Consider the following 23,406-nt stretch of genomic DNA (forward strand, 5'->3'; position numbering starts at 1 on the left):
CACTGAAATTTAACCTTCCAACATGTCCTCCAATAATATCAAATAAATTGTCCTTTCCACATTTTTAGTCCTTAATTGGTATTTTTAGATTGGACATAGTTCCATAGGATATTAAGGATTCTGGGGTTAATGTGAGGGGTCTCCTTTGTGTGTAATCATGTATTTCCACTTTACAGAAATTGCACTTCAGAAAGACAAGTGTACTAGTTTGTTCATTTTACCAACTGCCTGAACATTTCAAGTTTATTATCATCTGACTGTATGCAACCAGACAAAACAGCATTTCTCCAGACCACAGTGCATGCACACAGCACATAATCACACATATACATAAAGATACAATTTTAAACCTATATAAATATTTTGGGGTGCTTTACTTGGCTATAGGATACTGTTCAATCTCACATTGTTCATTTAAGTCACACTACAGCAAAAATGAAATTAACTAACCAAGTTCAACATTTTGTATTTCATAAACCATTTTCTTGCTGGATATACTCACATCTGTGCTTAAAGCCAGCAGATGTTCAGAATTCTTGGAATGATAAAGAATTTGTAATAGTGGATGGAAAGGAAGGTTTGTGGGGACAAAATTCATCCCAAAGTTATTTGATCTGAAGATTCTTCCCCCACTGCTCCTTCCAGATACATCAGCAGTAAGGATCACCTGAAGGAAAATGTAATGTAAATTTTAAAAAGACACTGATTTAAAATGCAGACTAAGTTCTTGTCATTGTTCTCACAGACATTCTTAATGTCCCCTCCACTCCTCTCCCTATTTCAGGAATTTATTTTCACTTGTTCTGTTCTCATCAAAAAGCTAATTCGCCAAAAACATTTTCTGTTTCGCTCTCCATAGATGCATCTGACCTGCTGCACACCCTCCAGAATTTTTTGTTAATCCTAAGATCACATAAGAAACAGGAGCAGAAATAAGCTATTCAGCCCATTGAGTCTGATGTGCCATTCAAATCTTTGATGACCTGGTCTCCACAATCACAGATTGACTGACCTCTGGTTGAGGAAATTCCTCCACTCCTCTGCTCCAAGTTGGCCTTCAATCCTGAAGTTATGCCCTCTTGTCTTAGACTCACACACGATGAAAAATAATTTTTCTACATCTACTAACCTTTGACAATCATGTACCCAAAAAGTCAATTCTTTGCAGTGATTACTGCACAAACTTGCTGGATGTTAGTCAAATGACATCTTTCATATTTTCCTTCTGATCCATAAGAACCATATAATAGAAAATGTTTGCTTACTCATTTTGCAGATGAGTTACTTAGAGTCTTAGGTTTATTTTTTAATGTTTAACAGCCTTCCTCTATCAATGGACAATTAAAGAGCTCACCCATGCCTGATCTGGGTCTTCACCAACATTTTATCTAAACCTCATTTCACAGAAATGTAAAAGAAGAGCCCAAAAGGACTGGCCTCCCAGTTTTGCACCCACCAGGTCCGTGGCCTCATGTACTACCAGACCGAGACCATCCACAAATTGGAGGAACAACACCTCATATTCCATCTGGCCAACCTCCAGTTTCCATTAGCACCTACCCCCCCCCCCCACCTGACTCCTTTCCTCCAGCTGTCTTTTTTCCCCTAGCTCCGCATTCACAGAGCTAATACCCCCCACTTCCCCCATCAAATCTCACCTTTCCTCTCTCCCTCTCTCCTGGAATCTTCTCGATATCCAATTAGCACCCTTTGCTTGTTGGTCTAAACACTTCCCGCTGCCCTTTCTTTTAAATTCAGGTGCCTGTCTGCATTTCACTCTAAATAAGGGCTTAAGCCTGAAGTCAGTAATAACATCTTTACCTCTTTTGGATGATGAGAGACCTGGTGAGTTCCTCCAGCATTCCTGTAATTTTACTTCAATCACATCTGCAGACTTTAGTGCTTCAACCCAAAAGAATTATTTACCGTACATAATGGGAACGAGGAACATTAGGTGCTGATGAAACAGAAGGGACAATGTGCGACTAGGTGATCTTTATTCCCAACCATTCTCTCAAGCGATGCATTCCACACTCTGACAAGCCTGTGTGGACCATTGACCTAATCTCTCTCCTGTACTTAAACCAGCATAGAAAATGAGTTTTCTCTATGCATCTATCAAAACTTCACAGCACCTCAATAGAGAGTCCCTGTGCCAATAATAATTTCTTTCCGACATGGTTTCTATGCATCTTCTTCACTCAGTGGTTGGTGAGAGGGTGGGATGAGCTGCCAGCTTAAGTGGGTTTGAGTTCAACATGTAGAGAAATTTGGATGGGATGGGTATGAAAGGCTATGGACCGGGTGCAGGTCAGTGAGACGAGATGGAATAGTTCATCATGGAGTAGACCCCAAAAGGCCTGCATCTATGCCGTAGTGGTTTATGTTCTGTTGAGGAAAGCAATCCTGGCTGTCAACACAAAGCTTGACGGCAAAGGGGTAAAATCTAAGATTTATATTTTGAAACAGTAAAGGTATTCAAAAATACCTTGCTTCCGTAAATTTATAATCTTTACATAATGAAAGACTTTTACCTTTCCAGAGTTTTCAGGACCAATAGCAATTCCAAATTCAGTACGAATAAAAGTATTGTTGATGAGTTTTGTAATATCAGAGAAACTCTTCCCATAATTATCACTGAAAGAAAATTAAAGTCCAAAATAAACAATTTGCACATTATACCAACATTGTGTCCTAGAACATTCAGAGTGTGACAAATTCAGAAAATGAAAAAAATCAAGTTGTTCAACACTTTACGCTGCTCCACCAATTAATAAAATCTCCACCAATTAATAAAATCTCCTGATGTTTGAGTCCGTTATATAGCACCGAAACAGACCCTTCTGCCCAACTCATCCATGGTAATGAAACTGTCAAGCACTTTCCTGTATTTATCCTATCATGACTCAAAACCATTCCCATCCATATACCAGTCCAAATATTTTTAAATGTTATAAATGCACCCACTTCCATAATTTCCACTGGCATATTCCCATACCTTTTTTAAAAAAATGCCACTGAGGTCCATTTTAAAACTTTCCTCTCTCACCTTAAATCAATACATTTTAGTTTTAGACCCCAACCTTGGGACCTTGAGCCTCCAGGACCTAGTACTCATTTTCCCACAATGTTGTACCGACCCATGTATACCCACCAAAAAAAACCTCCCTCTATCATAACTCTCTATTTTTCTTTTATCCATGTGCCCATATCTTTCTTCTTTCTTTGGCTTGGCTTCGCGGACGAAGATTTATGGAGGGGGTAAAAGTCCACGTCAGCTGCAGGCTCGTTTGTGGCTGACAAGTCCGATGCGGGACAGGCAGACACGGTTGCAGCGGCTGCAAGGGAAAATTGGTTGGTTGGGGTTGGGTTTTTCCTCCTTTGCCTTTTGTCAGTGAGGTGGGCTCTGCGGTCTTCTTCATAGGAGGTTGCTGCCCGCCAAACTGTGAGGCGCCAAGATGCACGGTTTGAGGCGTTATCAGCCCACTGGCAGTGGTCAATGTGGCAGGCACCAAGAGATTTCTTTAGGCAGTCCTTGTACCTTTTCTTTGGTAGAACGCTTCCACCAGCGTTGTCTCCGCTCCATCCTCAACATCCATTGGAGCGCTTTCATCCCTAACGTCGAAGTACTCGAGATGGCAGAGGTCGACAGCATCGAGTCCACGCTGCTGAAGATCCAGCTGCGCTGGGTGGGTCACGTCTCCAGAATGGAGGACCATCGCCTTCCCAAGATGTGCCCATATAAGAGCCTCTTAAATGCCCCTATTGTTTCAGACACCACCATCCCTACCAATACATTCCAGGCATCCACAACCCTGTACAAAAAAAAAATCCCCGAGAAAAAATCCCCGAGATCTTCCTTCCTCTCTTCACTTTGTGTGTGCTATTCCTGCCCTGGGGGAAAAAGGTGCTGGCTGTCTTTATCACCCTTCTCACACTGACAACCCATTAAATAAGAAAGTAAATGTCCCGTGTTGCAATACCAGGTGAGCCATTCACATTGGACCAAGAGTTCTTTGATCATGTGAATATTGTGGATCTAAGTGGGGGGGGGGGGGGGGGGGGGGAGGAGGGGGGAGATGACATCCTGGGTGATGTACGTATTACGTACTCACAGGGCAGTGAAAAGGTTGCAGCAATAAAGCACAAACGCACACAATTTATGAAAACTGGGGGAAAACAATCCACACAATTTAATAAGACATACATGCACAATGTATAGAAGACCATGGAAAAATCTACCACAACGAGATTCAGATTGTTCAAATTTAGAATAAACCCACAGACCAGTTTGTCATTATCCCCTAAACAAAAGAGTATAGCAACTACTTACATAGCATTACTTTGTATTAGGTATTATAAGTAATCTTGAGATGATTTAAAGCACAGGTACGCTGTGACAGCCCCGCTGGCTGCCCTGTGAAATATAACTGCATTGATATTAAAACCACCAGACTGACACATGCATGTAGGCACTGACTTCACTAATGATTCCCAGTCGAGTGGGTTGCCTGTTCACATAGAAGCCAAGTTAACTCGGCCGGGCTCTGATATCCCACCCCCCCCCTCCCCCCCGGCTCAGTTGGGAGTGTTCACACTCAGTTGGGAGTGTCCCAACTGGATTGCCCAGTTCAATCCACATTCAGTGGCAGTGTGTCAACCTCCATTAAGTCACCTCTCATCTTTCTTCACTCCAATAACTCAATGGTACAGACACTGATTTTTCCAATTTCACACCCCTTGTTCTCTTCTCACACCTGGCTTCAGTCCACCCTATCTCGTCACCTCCCATCTGGCTCTAACCATCATCTCTGCAGTCTAACTTGGACCTTTCCCTCTCCCCCTACACTAGCAATCTTTCCTCTTCCCTCAACCTTGATGCAGGAACTCAACCTGAAAGTGTACTACCTTTTCTTCCAGAGAAGCAGAATTACTCCGCAGCAGAATAATCCGAGCTGCTTTTCAGATAGATTCCTAGCATACTCAGTTATCAAAGAAACAGCTGGCCTCTGCAACTCCCTACCTTTAAAACATTTTTCATACATGCCTCAATTGTAGCATTATCTTTGTTTCCCTAAACAGTTTCAGATGGGAAGCATTTTTCTTAATTCCTCTCCAAATTCAAACAGTTAAAAGTAGCAACGCTAATGGTTTCAAAGTTCCATTCCAAAAGACAATGAAAGTTGAAGACAATAAAATTACCTTCTGTATAATCTTGATTGTCCGAAGTTAATTCCCAAGAACGGCAACTGAAAAGTTGTTAGTGCTAGGAGCACCTGTGAATGAAAAGTTAAATGAATGTAAATGCACTGCACTGTGAAGAACCAGAGTAGCCGTGGCCAGCAATAAATCCACACCATAGAGCATGGAACAGGCATTTTGACCCATCATTCTGGCTTAATCCTATGGATCATTACAATACAGGCACTTCAGCCCACGATGTTGTGCTGACCTATAGAAACCTACTCAACAAACTAAACCTTCTCTACCTCACACCCATAACTATTTTTCTTGTAAGAATTTTTTAAAATGCCTCTGTTGTACCAGCCTTCACCACCACCCTTACCAAGGCATTCCAAGTACCCAAAACTGTGTATTAAAAAAAACTCAACTCCAACATCTCCCCTAAACTTTCCTCCCCTCACCTCATGCAGATGTCCTCTGGTGTTTGTTACTCTCGTCCTGGTAAAAAGATGTTGGCACTCCACCCTATTTATACCTCATAATCTTGTAGACTTCTCAACCTTCTCAGCTCCACAGACAAAAGCCATAGCTCTGTCAACCTTGCCTCACAAGACTTATTTTCCAATCCAGGCAACATCCTAGTAATTCTCCTCTACACCCTCTGTAAACCTTCCACATCTTTCATGCAATAAGGCAACCAGAACTGAACGCAATATTCCAAGTGTGGTCTAACCAAAGTTTTATAGAGTTGCGATGACTCTTGAACTCAATCCCCCAACTAATGAAGCCTACCATACCATATATAGTAGTTCTTAACTACTCTATTAACCTGTGTGGCAACCTTGAAAGATCTATGGATTTGGACGCCAGAGTTCCTCTGTTCTTCCACGTTAAGAATCCTGCCATTAACTATGTTCTCTGCCTTCATTTTGACCCTTCAAAATGCACCATTTCATACTTATCAGATTGGACTCCATCTGGCACTTTTTCACCCGTCTGTATCCTGTCTATATGCTGTTGTCACCCATGACAACCTTCTACACTATCCACAACACCTCCAATCCTCATATCATTTGCAAACTTACTGACCCATCTTTCTACTTCTCTATCAGGTCATTTATAAAAATCACAAAGAGCAGTGGTCCCAGAATAGATTCCTGCTGAACTCGACTGTCACTGACCTCCAAGAAAAATACATTCCATCTACCTCAAAACTCCGCTTTCTGTAGGTGAGCCAATTCTGTATCCACACAGTCAAGATTCCATGGATCCCAAGCCTAATGACTTTCTGAATGAGTCTACCATGGGGGAACCCATATCAAGTGCCTTACTAAAATCCATGTGCACCACATCTACTTTTCTACCTTCAACTTTTGTTACTTCCTCAAAAAAAACCCAAATAGTCTCACAAGGAGCAACCTACCCCTCACAAAGCCCTGTTGACTATCCCTGTGAAGACTACACTTCTCAAAATACTTGTGACTAGTTTGCCCAAATTCTCCCTATTACCTTTTTTTAACTCCCTGACATTTAGGATAGAAGTGGATTAAATGGTAAAGTGTTTAATTGGGTAGGGCTAATTATGATGGGATTAGGCAAGAACTGGGGAGAGTACATTTTACCTCCAGTACACTCCTGAGGCCAGGGAGGATGCAAAGATCATTGCCAACACCCCTTGCTTCCTGGAGAATATCCTGTCTGGTCCCAGGGGCTTATTAAATTTTTTGAACGGTGTGAAGAAACCGGAGCCCCTGGGGAAACCACACAGATACTGGGAGAACATACAAACTTCTTATAGACTGCGTGAGATTCGAACCCTGGTCCTAATCGTCGGTACTGTAACAGTGTTATGCTAACTGCTACGCTAACCATGCTGCCCCTAATCATCCTAATGTTTTGGAGAAGATTCAACATTTCCTCTTTCTTAACCTCAATTCCAAGTCAAGTCACGTTTGTTTGTCGTTCATACCATAAACCTTACAGTGTACAGTGAAAACAAGATAGCGTTTCTCCAGACCGTAGAGCTGGTTATTTACATGGATAAATAACATAACAATTATTAAATATCATCTTACATATGCTAGCCCTGTGTCCCCGGAGTTCAAATACCTCACAGCTTGGGGGAAAAAAATGTCTCGTAATCTGGTCCAGCCCACACTTCCTTCATTGACCAAGGACCATCCTTCAGGTGAATACTGAAGCAAAGTGTTCATTTAGGACCTCTCCTACCACTTGCTGCCTCCTTTATCGTTAAGTGGCCCCACCTTCACTCTCGTCATCCTTGTGTTCTTCACAATCATAGAATGTCTTGGGGTTTTTAATCCTACTTGCTAAGACTTTCTTATGTCCCCTTCTAGCTCTCCCAAGGGCTTTCTCAGGCGCCTTCCTGACACCATACAACTCTTAGAGAAGTCCTTCTTTCTTTTGCTTTCTAAATCTTATGTATACTTCCTTCTTCCACTTAACTCACTGTATCACCTCTTTTGTCAACTACAGTTCCTTATCCTACCATCTTTTCCCCGTCTCAGTGGGACAAACCTATCCAAAACACAACACAAGTGGTCCCTAAATATCCTCCATATTGCTTCTGTACTTTTCCCAGAGAGCATCTATTCCAAATTTACTCTCCCCAGTTTTTGCCTAATCCCATCATTAATGGAGGTTGACACACTGCCACTGAATGTGGATTGAACTGGGCAATCCAGTTGGGACACTCCCAACTTATAATACCTAATACATCATAATTAGCTTGTAAATGTCATGGAGCTATGATCACTATCTCTGAAATGCTCCCTGACCATGTTCATTACCCAGCACCAGATCAAATGTGGCCTCTGCTCTGGTCAGTAGTTCAACATACTGTGTCAAGAATCCTTTTTGAACGCGCCTGACAAATTCTGCCCATCTGTCCCTCTTGGAGTAAGGAGGTGCCAGTCAATATTTGGCAAGTCGAAGCCTCCCATAACAACAACCATGTTATTTCTGCTGACTTGTCTGCACCTCAGTGTCCAGAGGGCTATTTGGGGTCTATTGACTACTCCCAATATATATTTTTTAAAAATCGCCCCTTCCTGTTTCTGACTTCCACCCACCTCCACAATGTCCTCCCTTTCTCCAGCCATTATACACTTATCCCTCTTTAATACTTACACCAGTTCCATCGCCAATCCATGCCAATGTCACAGATCCACTCAGATCCACAAACTGATACTGCAAGTAAAAATGAACATATTTAGCATTTGTAATGCATTGAACAAAAAAGGGTTCTATCATATTCTGCTTTCTATTGGTACACCGGGTGAACACCATAGGTCTTGCTCCACAATGACCCCACAGCATTATATGGAGTTTACATATCCTCTCTGTGACCACGTGGATTTTCACAGTTTGCCCCCACATCCCAAAATTGCACACATTGGTGGATTAATTGGCCACTTTAGCGTTATCCCTCAATGCAAGTGGTAGGAGAATCTGGGGATTTTGGTCATTCTCTTGCAAATACTATTCCAATGTTCTCAATGCTCCATGCCCGTTATGAAATGGTGGTATAATATCACAATAGGATAGGGTTGGCAAACAGACTATAGCAAAGTTATGTAGGCTGTAAGATCATAAAGTGCACAGTTCTTAGAGTTGTGCATTTTAGTGTGCCCTCCAACTTGTTACAATTCCCACCATCATCATCTCTGTATGACTCAACATATCGAGTTGCCTCGTACTTCGCTGGATTTCTTGGAAGTCATCAAACCTGGTAGTCTGAAAGTCTTTCCATTCGCACTGCACCAAAAAAAAAGTTCCTTTCACATTACCAACCCAGTATCATGGAGCCCAACCTCTAACGGTGACATCCTGAGTGACAAATTATGTACTCACAGGCAGTTCTACACAGAGATTACCTACACCTCACTCAAGCCCCTCACTCTCTGGCTGGGGCAGGGGGAGGGCGAGGGTGCCAGGGAATGCGTGTTGGGATGGTGTTAGGAGTGAAATGGGTCTCAAAGGCAGAACCTCTGAATGCAGTTTTGTTGCAAATAATTTTACTTCTAAAAGACTAGTGTGGGAAAGTGGTAACAGGAGAAAACCCACATATCCACACAGTTTACCGTGAGCATGGGAAAGTGGTAATGGGAATAAAATGCACACAAACACAATTTATAGCCAGCGTGGGGAAAAATATCCCCCAGCAATGGAATACATGCATAAAAATGACATCTTGCCACCCAACCATCAGAACTGCTAGAATTAAGGATCCCACAAATATTCAATTTGATGAACAGCATCTGGACAGTTGTAGTCATTCCAACAAGTTCCTGTTGTTCTCATTCTGCACTCTTTCCATATGCTAGTTAACTGTGTTCTCTGCTGTGATCTGACCTTATTGCTCCTTCCATTCCCTGCCTCTAAGAACTTCCCACGTACATACGTCACTAATGAGACCGTTTCACATTGGAGCCAATTCAAAACGGATCAGCTCTGATATTACTTCCCAATGGGGTTAATTTCCGGGTTGATTTGGACTCCCCATACCGTAGCGTTCACACTGACAGGTGCCCTGGTAAATTGCTGGTTAATTCCCACTTTCAAGTGCCAGTGTGAAAGGGGCTTTAAACTTCTTAAAGGTCATGCCCTGCAGAATAACCAAATAACCATGTTCATTCTCCAGTCCAGACTAACAAAATTCATTATTTCCTTAAATATGTAAAGCATGGAAATGGTTTCTAGATGATTTTTCAAGAAAGTTCATGTTACAGCATTCTGAGTACTCCCCACTAAATATAATCAGAGAGTATATCAAATTTGAGAAAGCAGTTCAGTTCCATGAAATTTTAATTTTTTGATGAATATCCAGTGCAGCAATTGACAGTCTGATATTTTTGGAGAAAGGGAAAACTCCAAGAATTCATCAAACTTTCTTATTCTTGATCAATTACATCTAGCATGATAGACCAAGATGGATGAAAATATTAACAATTTGATCTCTATTTAATCTAATGGGAAGCGAATTGAAGACTTCTTAAACCTTTCTAAAACAGCTTGGAAGAAATTAAGAATACACATTTACAGCCCAAGCATTTCTTTCTGGCAACTTCAGAGGATGTGGTCAAGAGAGGGCATCAAACTCAACTTTCTTAGAAGACTAAGGAAGTTCTGCATGTGCCTCTTGAGCCACAGGTGCAAAATAGAAAGCAGACCTAATGGATGGATCACAGAGTGGAATGGGATTTGATCTGCTCAAGACGAGAAGCTACAGAAGGGAGTGAATAGAGCTCAGAACAACACACTTCCCTCTTCTTCGTGGACTCGATCTAGATCACCTGTTGCCTCAGAAAGGCAAACAACGTATTGAAGGATGCATCACACCGCGATTTTTTTTTCTAAATGACAAATTTCTTGTTCTGTGACAAAATTTCAAGGATATTTATTCAGCCAAAGTTTTGGACCACTTGCTGAGAAACTCAACACTTACAAAACCAATTATTTCCAATACATTCAACTAATCATGCAACAAGACCAGTGAGCTATAAAATATTTTGAGCTGCCAAAGAAAACTGTTGAGGTAGGCACAATAACAACATTCAAAAGAGTTTTGGATACATTTATGGATAAGAGAGGCTTGGAGGCATAGAAATCAAGTGCAGGCAAACATTGGTCGGCATGAACAAGTTGAGCCAAAGGTCCTGTTCTAGGTTCTACGACCGATTTTTATTTCCTTCGGAGGTCAACATCTGATGAGCTATGCAGCTGCCCTTTTAAGCCAAGCCCAATTAAACAGCAAAGTGGATTAGTCATTCTAACTTTGCTTCGACCAATTTCAAAAGGGTCAAGACAATAAGCTCGTTTCAAGAAAATAAACAAGATCAACAAATGCAAAGGTTCCATCATCAACTAGAGAGGGGTTCAACAGCTGTAATTGTAGAAACAAGACTGAAGATACTAGAAATGAAAAATAAAAACTTTTGATCTCTGCACAAATATTAGGTGACCTGTGGCTTCTAAATTTTAACATTTCAAATGAACTTGAATAGGCAAGGCCAAAAGAAAAAATATCAGGAAGCTGTGATCTCACACCAGTGAGCAAAAGAAGAACAGCAATGACAGCTGTCAACCTCTCCACGAAGACTTCCGTACCACAGAGCAGACCTGTGCTGGAGACCATCAGTAGGTCACGTAACATCCATGGAAAGTAAATGGTAGTTGACTGCCTTTTGCCTCCTATGGCCTGCTGCATGACCTGCTGAGTTTCTCCAGCACTTGTGAACTGCACCAGTCCCTAGCATCTGCAAATTTCCTTGTTTATCTACAGAAAAAATAAATCAATTCACAAGCAACTTTATGGCTCACAACATCTAGATTACCTCAACATTTAGCAACTCTAGCAATGAAAACTATTAAATAGCTCATCTTAAAGCAATGAAGTAACCCTTTGGTTTCTTTGTGTGCAAATAGACATCTTTTCTTGAGTTCAAGTGTTTTTGCACTACAATTATTAGAAATTCTACCTGGCCCTCAGGAAAAAGAAACTCAGGGTTGTCATGTCATGTATGTAGTCCAACAAATCTGAACTTTGAACTAAGCCACATAACTGAAAATTAAATATTTAAAGAGTCCAACTCTATCAAGTGTTCCATCAAACAGAAATTTGTAAATTCAATTTACAGAAATGACTTGATCAAATTCTAATGATGTTTAAAATGCAAGACCTGACAAGTAAAGCCCAGTGTGTTTACACTAGCAGACACGGCTCCAGTAGAAGACAAGTATAGCTCTCCACTTACCCACCTTCCTTCGCTCCTCACTGTAAAAATGTATTTCTGAGCACACTGCAGTGTGCATAACTGATTTTATTTCAAAAATAATTCACTGACTATAAGGATTTTGTGATTTATTTGGAACATGTAAAGGTCCGACCTACATGGAGTTGGTTTCTCATTCACTAGAGATGCACACAATTGTTCAACTTGAGCAACCAACTTCAGTTGCAGGAGGATACAGTACACGCTTCCTACAGTATTGATACAAACCTTCTCCAACGCTCAACTTTTCCTACAATGGAAAAGTTGGTCTTGCAAAAGACAATGTAGCTAAAACGTCTGGCAACCATTTCAATTTGCTATACAACCAAAGCTAGTCTTAGTAAAGCTGGGGCAAAATATTTTCTTATGTGGATAAACAAAACATCAAGGTTATAGAGCTTCAATTGTTTGAAAACCGCTTTAAAGTGATGGTAAATCTATTAGCTCTCGGTTCAGTGTGGAAGAACAAGAATGAGGATTTAAAAACAGTTGTGCAGTAGGACAAAGACAGTGAAACAAAACATTGAACTCGAAAGATACCCATTTATAGAACAATCACCAATGCACACAGGAAGATGGAACCATTTCAGTGCAGCAGTTAATCTCTTAACAGTTGAGATCACACGTCTTTGCATTTAAATGCAGATAACAAACAAAAGCTACTTTTGTACCAAGTGGGCAAATTCAATAACCTTGGAAATTCTTGTTACAAAATGAACCTAGCTGTCCAAGAAATTTTATTGCATCATGTCATCATGTCACGCAACCATTCTGCAAAGTTAAAAATCAAATTGATAATTCTCATGTCAGTTTTTTTGGGCTATATTACCATGAGCAGCACAGTTACCACCACACTGTTACCGTGCCAGCAATCAGGACCAGGGTTTGAATCCCAAGCTGTTTGTATGGAGTTTATAATCCCTGTGTCTGCTTGGGTTTTCTCCTGGTGCTCCAGTTTCCTCCTACTGTTTAAAATGTACCGGGGTTGTAATTGAGCGCCACAGGCTTGTGGGCCAAAAGGACCTGTTACCATGTTGCATCTCTAAATTTTAAAAAAATTATTTTTCAATTTAAAAACAACCAGATCTAGAATAAAGGCCAGCTACAAGCAACCATATTAAACTTATTTGCACAGATGGCTGTATCTTTTTCTAAAGAGGTTAAATTTGAAATCTGAAATGACAGCACTCAATAAATTCTAAAAAATAAAAAGTTAACCATTTTCCTAGCTACATTATTTTCATTGTTTTACATAATGGAGGTGGTAGGTCTACTATAAATTGACCCAAGGGTCTGGAGAAAGAACAGAACAGGGAGCGATGAAAATAAAAAGGATAATGTAGGATTAGTGTAAAAGGTGTTTGGTGCCAAAAGGGCAGTTTTCGTATTGTACCTTTCTACGTCTGCCACAAAAACTTAAGACACAAGCTTCAGTTTTATTCCATTATTAGATCTTTAAGATTTTGGCTTAACAGAACCTCCAATATGCTTAAGCAATAACTAAAAAGGAATTTACAGATCCTAAGCATTACTAATGCAGGAAGAATTATGATTTTTGTTTTTAAAAACTCAAAATCTAAACTCTTTAAAGACTTAAATGTCACTCAGAAAATTAAAATTGATAAAAAGGAATAGCAAAATGATTCCAGTTCCAAACAAAGGGACTGAAATAAATCAGATTATGCCAAACAGAAAGTTAAAACAGTTATTCAGGATTTCAAGGAATAGCATTCTCCTAATCTGCAATGTTAAGATTTTTAAATCACACAGGCACGATTTCTTTCACAGGGAATAATCACGCAAAGATATTTGATGTGCAAATTTGGACTAAACATTTATTTTGTTTTCCTTTGAAGCTATTGGAACAAGTTTCAGATTCCTATTCTCACTTTAAGTCTAGTTACTGAAAAACCATGCAATATTCATACATTCAATTTCAAACAAGCCAATGCCAGATAAGTCGAACAATTTTATTACCATCATCATAGCTGATGTGCAGCATGTAGCAAATCTCCATTTTTCATAAAAGGAAAACAAAGTATGAACAAAATTGGAAATGAAAAATAGGCATAGAAATAAATTCTACCCAAATTATAAACTCATTTTAAATTTAAAATTTTTTCAAGTTTAGGCATACAGAACGGTAACGGGCCCTTCTGGCCCACGAGCCCATGCCTCACAAGTAGTCCATTTAACCTACAACCGTTGATCAAGGGTGGGAGGAAACCAGCGCACATAGAGGAAACCCACGCAGTCACTGGGAAAATGTACTTGCAAACAGTGCTGTGTTTGAACCTGAGTCGTTGGCATTGTAATAGCGTTGCGCTCACCATGGCGCCCGCTCAAGTTAAAATTACCCAAATATCAAGCTCTGGAATAATATTAGAATTTGAAACTGCAATGATGCTCGTACACACAAGTTGAAATAGTTAATGAGCACAATTGCTGCAGTTCACCTCAGGATCCTATCAACCTCATTACAAAAGCAAGAATTTTCATTCCGAAAATTGCAACATCAGTTTCCTCCTCACTTCAAAGAAATCAAATTAAGGCCTCTTGATTAATGATTACACCACGATTGTTACAGACTTTATCAAAACAGCTGTGGACGGGTGTGTCTCCACCAAATTGTTCAGGGCTTTCCCTAACCAGAAGCCCTGGATGAACAATGAAATCTGGAACCTGCTGAGAGCCAGATCACAGGCACTCAAGTCCTGAGATCCAGATCACAACATAAAGAGCAATGAAAAGCCATCTTCCAGGTGAAGGAGGGGGGGATTCTGGACTAGAATGGAAACAATGAAGGACACCTCACAGCTGCGGCAAGCCCTGAATGACATAACCTGCTACAAGACCAAATCCAGTGAGCTAGGAGATAGCAAAGCTTCACTCCCAGATGTACTCAATGCCTTCTATGTCTGATTTGACTAAAAGAACAAGGAAGAGACACCACTATGCACCCCTTTGTCCCCTGAAGATCCTCTCTATCCATATCAAAGGTTGACGTACGGTCTGCCTTCAGGAGAGTGAATTCAAGGGAAGTATACGATCTGGATGGAGCACCGTACCAAAATCATGTGCTGACCAACTTGCCAATGCATTCACAGGTATCTTCAAAATCTCACTCCAGCAGGACATGTTAACCACCGGTTTCAAACAGGCCTCAATCGTACCCATGCCCAGCAAGAGTGTGGTAACCTGCCTAAGTGACTATCGTTCAGTGGCACTCACATTCACAGTGATGTAGTGCTTTGAAAAGCTAATGTTGAAGCATATCAGCTCCTGGCTGAGCAGCGACATGGATCCATTCCAATTTGCCTTCCACAGCAAGTCTATGGCAGATGCCATCTCACTGGCTCTTCACAAACTCCTGGAACACATGGGCAGCAAAGACTTGCACATCAGGATGCTCTTTATCGTCTACAATTTGGCATTCAACACCATCATCCCCTCAAAATTGATTAGCCAACTCCAAGACCTGATCCTCAATACTCCACTCTGGAAGTGGATCCTGGATTTCCTCATGTCTAGACCACAATCAGTGAGGATTGATATGTCACCTCCTCCACAATTTCTACATTCTTAGCCCACTGCTCTTCTCACTTTACACCTACAACTGTGTCGCTCGGTATGACAATAACACCATCTACAAATTCGCTGATTCTACCATGGTAGCAGGTTATATCAAAGGATGCAAAGAGTCAGCATATAGGAGGGAGATTGAAAACTTGGCTGAATGGTACACCAACAACCTCACACTCAATGACACCAAAGAATCTTTCCTGGACCCATCACACAAATGTCATTGTGAAGATAGCACATCAGTTCCCTACTTCCTCAGGAGTTTGCAGAGGTTTGGTATGACAGCGAAACCTTGGCAAACTTCTACAGATGTTTCGTGGAAAGTGTCTAGTCTGGGGACACCAATACCATTGAGCAGAAAGCCCTGCAAAAGGTAGAAGACATAGCCCAGGACAACACAGGTAAAACCTTCCCCACCATTGTGAGCAGCATCAATCATCAAGGATCCACACCCCCCCCGGCACACGCCCTGTTCTCGCTGCTGTCATCAGGAGAGAGGCATTGGTGCCACAAGACTCGTACCACCAAGTTCAGGAACAGCTGCTACCCCGCCACCATCAGACTCCTCAACGACAAACTCAATCAGGAGGGGTTTTTAGACTACAAGAATGTAACAGCACAATCAAGGAATTTTGCTGCTACATAGGCAATTCCTGCATTGCAATTTATCCTGCAGGACTCCTACAACTTTTTGGAGGAAGCCTGCAGTGTAAATTGTACTGGAAAAACTTGTTGATGGTCATCCACTCTACTGCACATCCAACCACCAGGACTGTTGCACTCAGGTACTTGTAGTCTAAAAAGGCACCCAGAGTGAACGACCACATGGGCAGTAATTATGTTAAATTTTTCCCGACATTGCAGTCTATAAAACATTAGGGACTCATTTAAAGACTGTAACTTTACACATTATTTATTACTTAATATTTACTTTCTGTTTTTGCACACTGTTTGTTTGTATTTCTTTCTTTGTTTACATTTCTCTCTTTTGTACATGCATCTTTTCTTGCACCAAGTAGAAATTCTACTGAACCCACAGGAAAAAGAATCTCAGGGTTGTATGTGATGTCATGTATGTCCTCTGACAATAAATCTGAACTTAGAAAAAAATTTTATGTTTTCACAGCTACAATTTATAAATTAACTGATTTTGAAACTCAAAACAAAGAGTAAAAGACATTCAAATTGTAAATGAATATTTTGGGCTCCAAATCTGAACTTTTCAACAAAGTACAAATAAAGCCATATTTTGGATAATACAAGCTGAAATTTATACAGGGAATATGATTTTTCTTATAACCATATAACCATTTACGGCGCGGAAACAGGCCATGTCGGCCTTTCGAGTCCGTACCGGTTGACCAGGTAGAATGTAAAAAAGAACCTACTTCCTTATGAAACCTAAAACACCAGAACAGGAAAGAAAGTTTTTGTAGACAAGATGTATACTAAAAAGTTAAAACTTGAAAAAGACTTCATAATCTTGAATTACCAATCTGACATCACATTTCTAATTACAGGTTTAGTGAATTCAAAGTGCTTACTCTAAACTAAATTGTCTAGTCTCTGATCGAAAACAAGTTTTCTACTCCTATAGTCTTTATAGAATTAGTCATTAAAAAGTTTACTTTTAGAATGCAAAGTATTTTCATCTGCACTTGCAATGTTAAAGGAAATTAATACAGTACAAATTAATTAATAACTTTTACATTTAAAAATCAATTCTACTATAACTTTGTTAAGGGTGTTGTTCTAATGGTTAAATAACACACTATATTTATGTACACTTGTTCCATTTTAGTTTATAAATTATGGCTGACTTAAATAAGCAGGATGCTGAAATATTTAACAGGTCAGTTATCACGTGTATGAAGACAGAGTTACATTACAGCCTGATAAGGTACCAGAATGAATGAACGTTGGGGGAGAAAAGGAACAATTTAGAGAGTTATCATAAATGACTAACAAAACTTTAAATGCAGATTATGAATTAGACACAGGTGCAGGATAGACAACTGTCATTCTAAATTTAGTCAACCTTGTAGACTGATTGGAGGAGGTCTACAAAAGTAGTCGCATGTTTGATTTCTCCAGCAGAATACAACACGTTATATTAGAAATGCTTTGCCTGACTGGGTTGTTTGGATCATCTGGTGACAGAAAGAGAGGGGGTATAAGAGCAGGAAATGGAAAGGGACAATTGACAGCCACTTTAAAGCAAAGGAAAAACCAGAGAATTTTTAAAAATCTCAAAAACTTAGGTAAACAAAGTATTTTTATTACAACTGATTTAGAAGCAAATAATGGAAAAAAAAAGTCCCTACAGGAACCAGAACTGGAGATCACATCACCTCGTCAGGGCAACACAGAAATTCCAGACATTGAGGAGATGCCAGCAGATAACCACCGACGAAACGTCTGACAATACCAGAATTCTTAAACTATAGCCTCTAGTCCTAGTCTCCCCCAACATCGGGAACATGTAATCAGTTTCTATCGTGTCTAATCCCTTAATAATCTATCTCAATCATATCTCACCTCATCCTTTTAAATTCCAAAACATACAACCCCAGTTTATCCAACCTTTCGGCACACGTCAATGCCGCCATCCCGGGAACTAACCTTGTGAATCTCCGCTGCATTCCCTCAATAGCAAGAATGACCTTCCCCAAATTAGGAGACCAGAACTGGACACACCAGGGCCCTATACCACTGCAGAAGGACATCTTTACTCCCCTTTTTATGAAGCCCAACATGCCATTGTTGAACCTGCATACTAGCTTTTACTTCACTGATGTACAAGTACACCTAGATCACGTTGCACTTCCCCACTCCCTAACTTGACCCCATTTAAAAAAATAATCCATCTTCCTGTTCCTGCCACTAAAGTGGATAACCTCACATTTGTCCACATTAAACTGCATCTTCCGTGCATCCGCCCACTCACCTAACCTGTCCAAGTCCCCCTGCATTTTCCTCACACTGCCACCCAGTTTCGTGTCATCTGCAAATTTTATAATGTTATTTTTAATCCCCTTATCTAAATCATTAATATATATGATAAACAAATGAGGACCCAGCATTGGTAAGAACATCTCCTCCACAATCTCCATCAGTACCAGAGCACCACAGGACTGTGTTCTTAGCCCCCTGCTCTACTCACTATACACCCACGACTGCGTGGCTCGGTACAACAATAACACCATCTACAAATTCACTGACAATGCCACAGTAGTAGGTTGTATAAAAAGGGGCAATGAGTCAGCATATGGAAGGAGATTGAAATAGTGCTCCAACGACAACCTCGTACTCAATGTCACATGCCCCCATTTTTCTATTTGTGTGGGACTGTCACTTTAAGAAAACAGATTCAATAAACCTTTCAGGCTTTGGAGCGTCTGTGAAACTGAGCTGCCAGGCTGAAGACATCACATTCCTACATTGGATACATTTGAAGAGAAGCAAGGCAGTGTCCCTAAAACCCAGGTGCAGAGACCATGTGACCATCAAATTAAGACTGAACACAGTTTTGTTCAGGGGCCATTTTAAGAAGGCAGCACGAGAGCCAACAGCTCTCTAAAGAAGAAATACTATGCTGGATTGACCTCAGACAGATTGTCTATAAATGTATTCCATTAGAAAAAATAACATACAATTTAAGAAATAACATTACAATATTCGAACAAATATGGGAGCCATACATGAAACACAATAGAGAAATCCTACTGTGGACATCTACCACCTAAAATGACAGAAGAAGATAACGGAAAGAACTGACTCAGTAAAATTTCTTGTTTATTTTTATTAAGTGACGACATTGTTTAACGGGTTTAATGTATCTTATAGATTGAACTTTAAATAAATGGGGAAGGGGGTGAGGGAGGGAGGGAAGGGAGGGGGGGAAAAGGGGGAGAAAACGACACTGTATATATCTTGGTCAATGTGGTTTATAGTGTGAAAAATAAAAAATTTTTTAAAAAAACAGATTGTCTATAACCACGTAAGACTTCCTCCTGTTAGTTATAGAGGAATGAGAAGAGTACTCCGTGACCAAAGACTGAAGGTCACTTTTATTCGACTAACCACAGAAAGGGTTCTACTTGCAGAAGGAATACTGTGCTTGGATAGTGACCAGAGTGAGAGTGACTGGAATTTGGCTGTCCCACGAAAAGGGTTCTGGAAGCTTTGTGAGCATCACTTGCTTTGTGTCCCCTATGCCAAAAAGGGGAGTTTTGGTTGGCCCTCATCCAAAAGGGACATTTTGTTGGAAGCATCTCAACAAGGGATTTTAGAGTTAATCAACATTCTGTAACCCCCAGTCACTCACCCACTTCAAGAACTGCTAATTTCATCTAAAGCCTGCAAGTCACATCCATCTAAAGCAGGGGTCTCCAAACTTTCTAGACCATCGACCCCTTCATGGAATATTTGACCTCCCCCCCCCCGGACATGGAATCCCAGCAGGGGGTAGTGGTGCTGGACAGCAGGGGGTAGTGGTGCTGGTCAGCAGGGGGTAGTGGTGCTGGACAGCAGGGGGTAGTGGTGCTGGTCAGCAGGGGGTAGTGGTGCTGGTCAGCAGGGGGTAGTGGTGCTGGACAGCAGGGGGTAGTGGTGCTGGACAGCAGGGGATAGTGGTGCTGGACAGCAGGGGGTAGTGGTGCTGGACAGCAGGGGGTAGTGGTGCAGGACAGCAGGAGGTAGTGGTGCTGGACAGCAGGGGGTAGTGGTGCTGGACAGCAGGGGGTAGTGGTGCTGGACAGCAGGGGGTAGTGGTGCTGGACAGCAGGGGGTAGTGGTGCTGGACAGCAGGGGGTAGTGGTGCTGGACAGCAGGGGGTAGTGGTGCTGGACAGCAGGGGGTAGTGGTGCTGGACAGGGGATAGTGGTGCTGGACAGCAGGGGGTAGTGGTGCTGGACAGCAGGGGGTAGTGGTGCTGGACAGCAGGGGGTAGTGGTGCTGGACAGCAGGGGGTAGTGGTGCTGGACAGCAGGAGGTAGTGGTGCTGGACAGCAGGGGGTAGTGGTGCTGGACAGCAGGGGGTAGTGGTGCTGGAAAATGGGGTCACGGTGCTGGACAAGGGATGGGTGCCGTCACTGGACGGGGTTCAGGAGGTGAGATGGCGGCACTGAACAAGGGAGGAGGCACTAACATAGGTACCTTATATACTCAAATAATAGTCAATTACATGTTAAAGTTCACCCCCCCTCCCCAATTTTTGGCCTCAGCCACACGCCCATCCATTCTCGAACCACCAGTCCCCTGATGCTCGGCCATCCGAACTCCCAAGTGTAGATCCTCGCCATGACGCCTTCCCATCTGAATTCCTGACCAAAGATCCATGCTCCAGCCCAGACCAACTCCCAACTATGGATCCTTACTCCGATGCCCACTCATCCAAACTCCTGACCATGGATCCTCGCCCCCGCTGCCAATCCGAACTCTTGCCCCAAAGCCCATCCATCCAAACTCCCAACTGCAGATCCTCACCCTGACACCAACTGACCTACCGACGCCCCAACCATGAACATACCACACAGTCCCTGCCAACCGATCTCCCGACGTTTTGAACAATAGATACTCATGAGGTCAAAAGTTTGACCTGTGAAAAAGTGCTCAAAAAAATTCGATGATTACGTGTGTATAAAACCTCTTTCCATTCTCCCAATAGCTCTAAATTAATTCAAAGGCTGAAATCCAATTCAACATGTCAGCTACCAAAGCCTGTTCTCGTGAGTGGTTGGTCAACACTGCCATTGGTGCTATTTTCAATCAACACCCAACCCCCCCCACCCCGCGTTATCAACCACCACCAGTGTTATCAGCCCCCATTCAACCCCCTAGCATTGATCAACCCCTTGGATAGTCCCATCGACCACCAGGGTCAATGTCGACCACTTTAGAGACCCCTAATCTAAAGCCTACATACCAACATTGGGATTTTCAGAAACTGAACTTAAAACTGCCTTTCAAGAATTAGGCCTTGAGCTGTGGTGGCTTGGAGTATTCCACACACACACACCAGTATATTCGCACATAGTTGAGGGTTAAGTTAAATAAGTGTAGCTAAGTTTATAGAAGTGTAAATAAATTAAATGAGGTGTTATATCATTGTTGATTAATAATTTTAAAATTACTAAGTCACCAAAACGAAGGAGCTGATTGTTGACTTCAGAAAGGGGAAATTAAAGGTATATGATCCAGTGATCATTGGGAGATATCAGAGGTAGAGAGAGTGAGCAAATTTACTGGGAGTCACTATCTCGGAGGATCATTCCTGGACTAAACACACTAATGGCATCGTGAAGAAAGCATGTCAACATCTCCACTTTCTCAGGAGATTGAGGAGGTTTGGTATGACGTCGGAAATCCTGGAGAATTTTCACAGCTGTGAGTGGAAAGTATGTTGACCAGCTGAATCGCGGTCTGATATGGGGGGGGGGCACCAATAATCCTGAGCATAAAGCCCTGAAAAAGGTTGTGGACACATCCTAGGACATCGCAGAAAAAATCCTCCCCACAATTGAGAACATCTACAGGGAACGCTGCTGCAATCATCAAGGATCCCCACCATCCAGCACATGCTCTGTTCTCGCTGCTGCCATCAGGAGAGAGGTCTCGGTGCCACAAGACTCACACCACCAGGTTCAGGAACAGCTGCTCCCCCTCCACCATCAGACTCCTCAATGACAAACTCAATCAGGGGCTCATTTAAGGGCTCTGACTTGTCCACTTTGATAAGTGAGGAAATTGTCTGACAACAGTTTTAAAAGATACTGAAACTGCAGACACAGTTGTAACAAGGGTGCAGACAGCAGACCCGTCCCCAAACAGCCCCAGAGCCGCTGAGTTCATCCTGCAACTCAGCCAAACCCCGGGGTGCCTTCAGCACAGGCATATCTGCTCACTCAGGAGATGCTGGAATGACCAGGACACACAGGGGCTGCCCGACTCGCTGGGTACTGCGGGCTAGAAACAGGGGCATCCGCTTGGGCACCCGCCGCGCGCAACCCAGACCCCTCCCGCATTCCCCCCAACCCCCACGCCCCCGACCCCCCGCGCCACACCCCACCCCACCCCACCTGGTGCGTGTAACCCGGACCCACCGCGCACCCCCGACCCCCCGCGCGCCCCCACCCCACCCCACCTGGTGCGTGTGACCCGGACCCCCCGCGCGCCCCCAATCCCCTCCCCCCACCCCACCTGGTGCGTGTAACCCGGACCCCCCGCGCGCCCCCCGACCCCCCGCGCGCGCCCCCGACCCCCCCCACCCCCCCCCCCCCCGCCCCACCTGGTGCGTGTAACCCGGACCCACCGCGCGCCCCCGACCCCCCGCGCGCCCCCACCCCACCTGGTGCGTGTGACCCGGACCCCCCGCGCGCCCCCAATCCCCTCCCCCCACCCCACCTGGTGCGTGTAACCCGGACCCCCCGCGCGCCCCCGACCCCCCGCGCGCGCCCCCGACCCCCCCCACCCCCCCCCCCCCCCGCCCCACCTGGTGCGTGTGCTCCAACAGGTTGCCCTGGAAGGCCTGGCTCTGCTGACAGGCGGCCCCGGCCCCGTCCCCGCTCCCTCGGGCCGACCCCAGGGCCCCGGCTACAGCCAGCAGCATCAGCGGCCCCGCCGCCGCCGCCGCCGCTTCCCTCATCGTCACCTGAACCGCGGCGGGGAAGCAGCTAATACCCCGGCATCGCGGCCGCTTGCACCCGTCCTCTCCGCCTCGCCCCGCCGCCGCCGGAAACCCCGCCCGCCGCCGAGGGCCCGTCCCTGGTTGGCTGGCGGCGACGTCCATCAGATGACGTCACACAGCAGCCCTGAGAGCCAGCCCTGCATCTTTCAGCACAGATGC

General features: G+C 43.2%; 1 protein-coding gene across 2 annotated transcripts in view; it reads right to left on the reverse strand.

The window, feature by feature from the left end:
* Positions 1 to 23,302, reverse strand: part of LOC138765230 (sortilin-like) — a 64,712-nt gene extending 41,410 nt beyond the window's left edge. Inside the window, exons 1-5 of one of the 2 annotated variants that reach the window (XR_011358540.1) lie at positions 23,053 to 23,297; positions 8,335 to 8,394; positions 5,203 to 5,276; positions 2,535 to 2,637; positions 503 to 667 (exon numbers count right to left, since the gene is read on the reverse strand). Coding sequence is in view for 1 of the 2 variants with exons in the window: in XM_069942210.1 (XP_069798311.1) it covers positions 503 to 667; positions 2,535 to 2,637; positions 5,203 to 5,276; positions 8,335 to 8,394; positions 23,053 to 23,205 (555 nt within the window). In the remaining variant the exon portion in view is untranslated. Of the gene's footprint in view, positions 1 to 502; positions 668 to 2,534; positions 2,638 to 5,202; positions 5,277 to 8,334; positions 8,395 to 23,052 lie in introns of both variants that reach the window. The other variant, XM_069942210.1, reaches the window with a different exon arrangement.
* Positions 23,303 to 23,406: the final 104 nt, after the last annotated feature.

The sequence above is a fragment of the Narcine bancroftii genome, chromosome 5, assembly GCF_036971445.1.
Source record: "Narcine bancroftii isolate sNarBan1 chromosome 5, sNarBan1.hap1, whole genome shotgun sequence".
NCBI classification, from domain to species: domain Eukaryota; kingdom Metazoa; phylum Chordata; class Chondrichthyes; order Torpediniformes; family Narcinidae; genus Narcine; species Narcine bancroftii.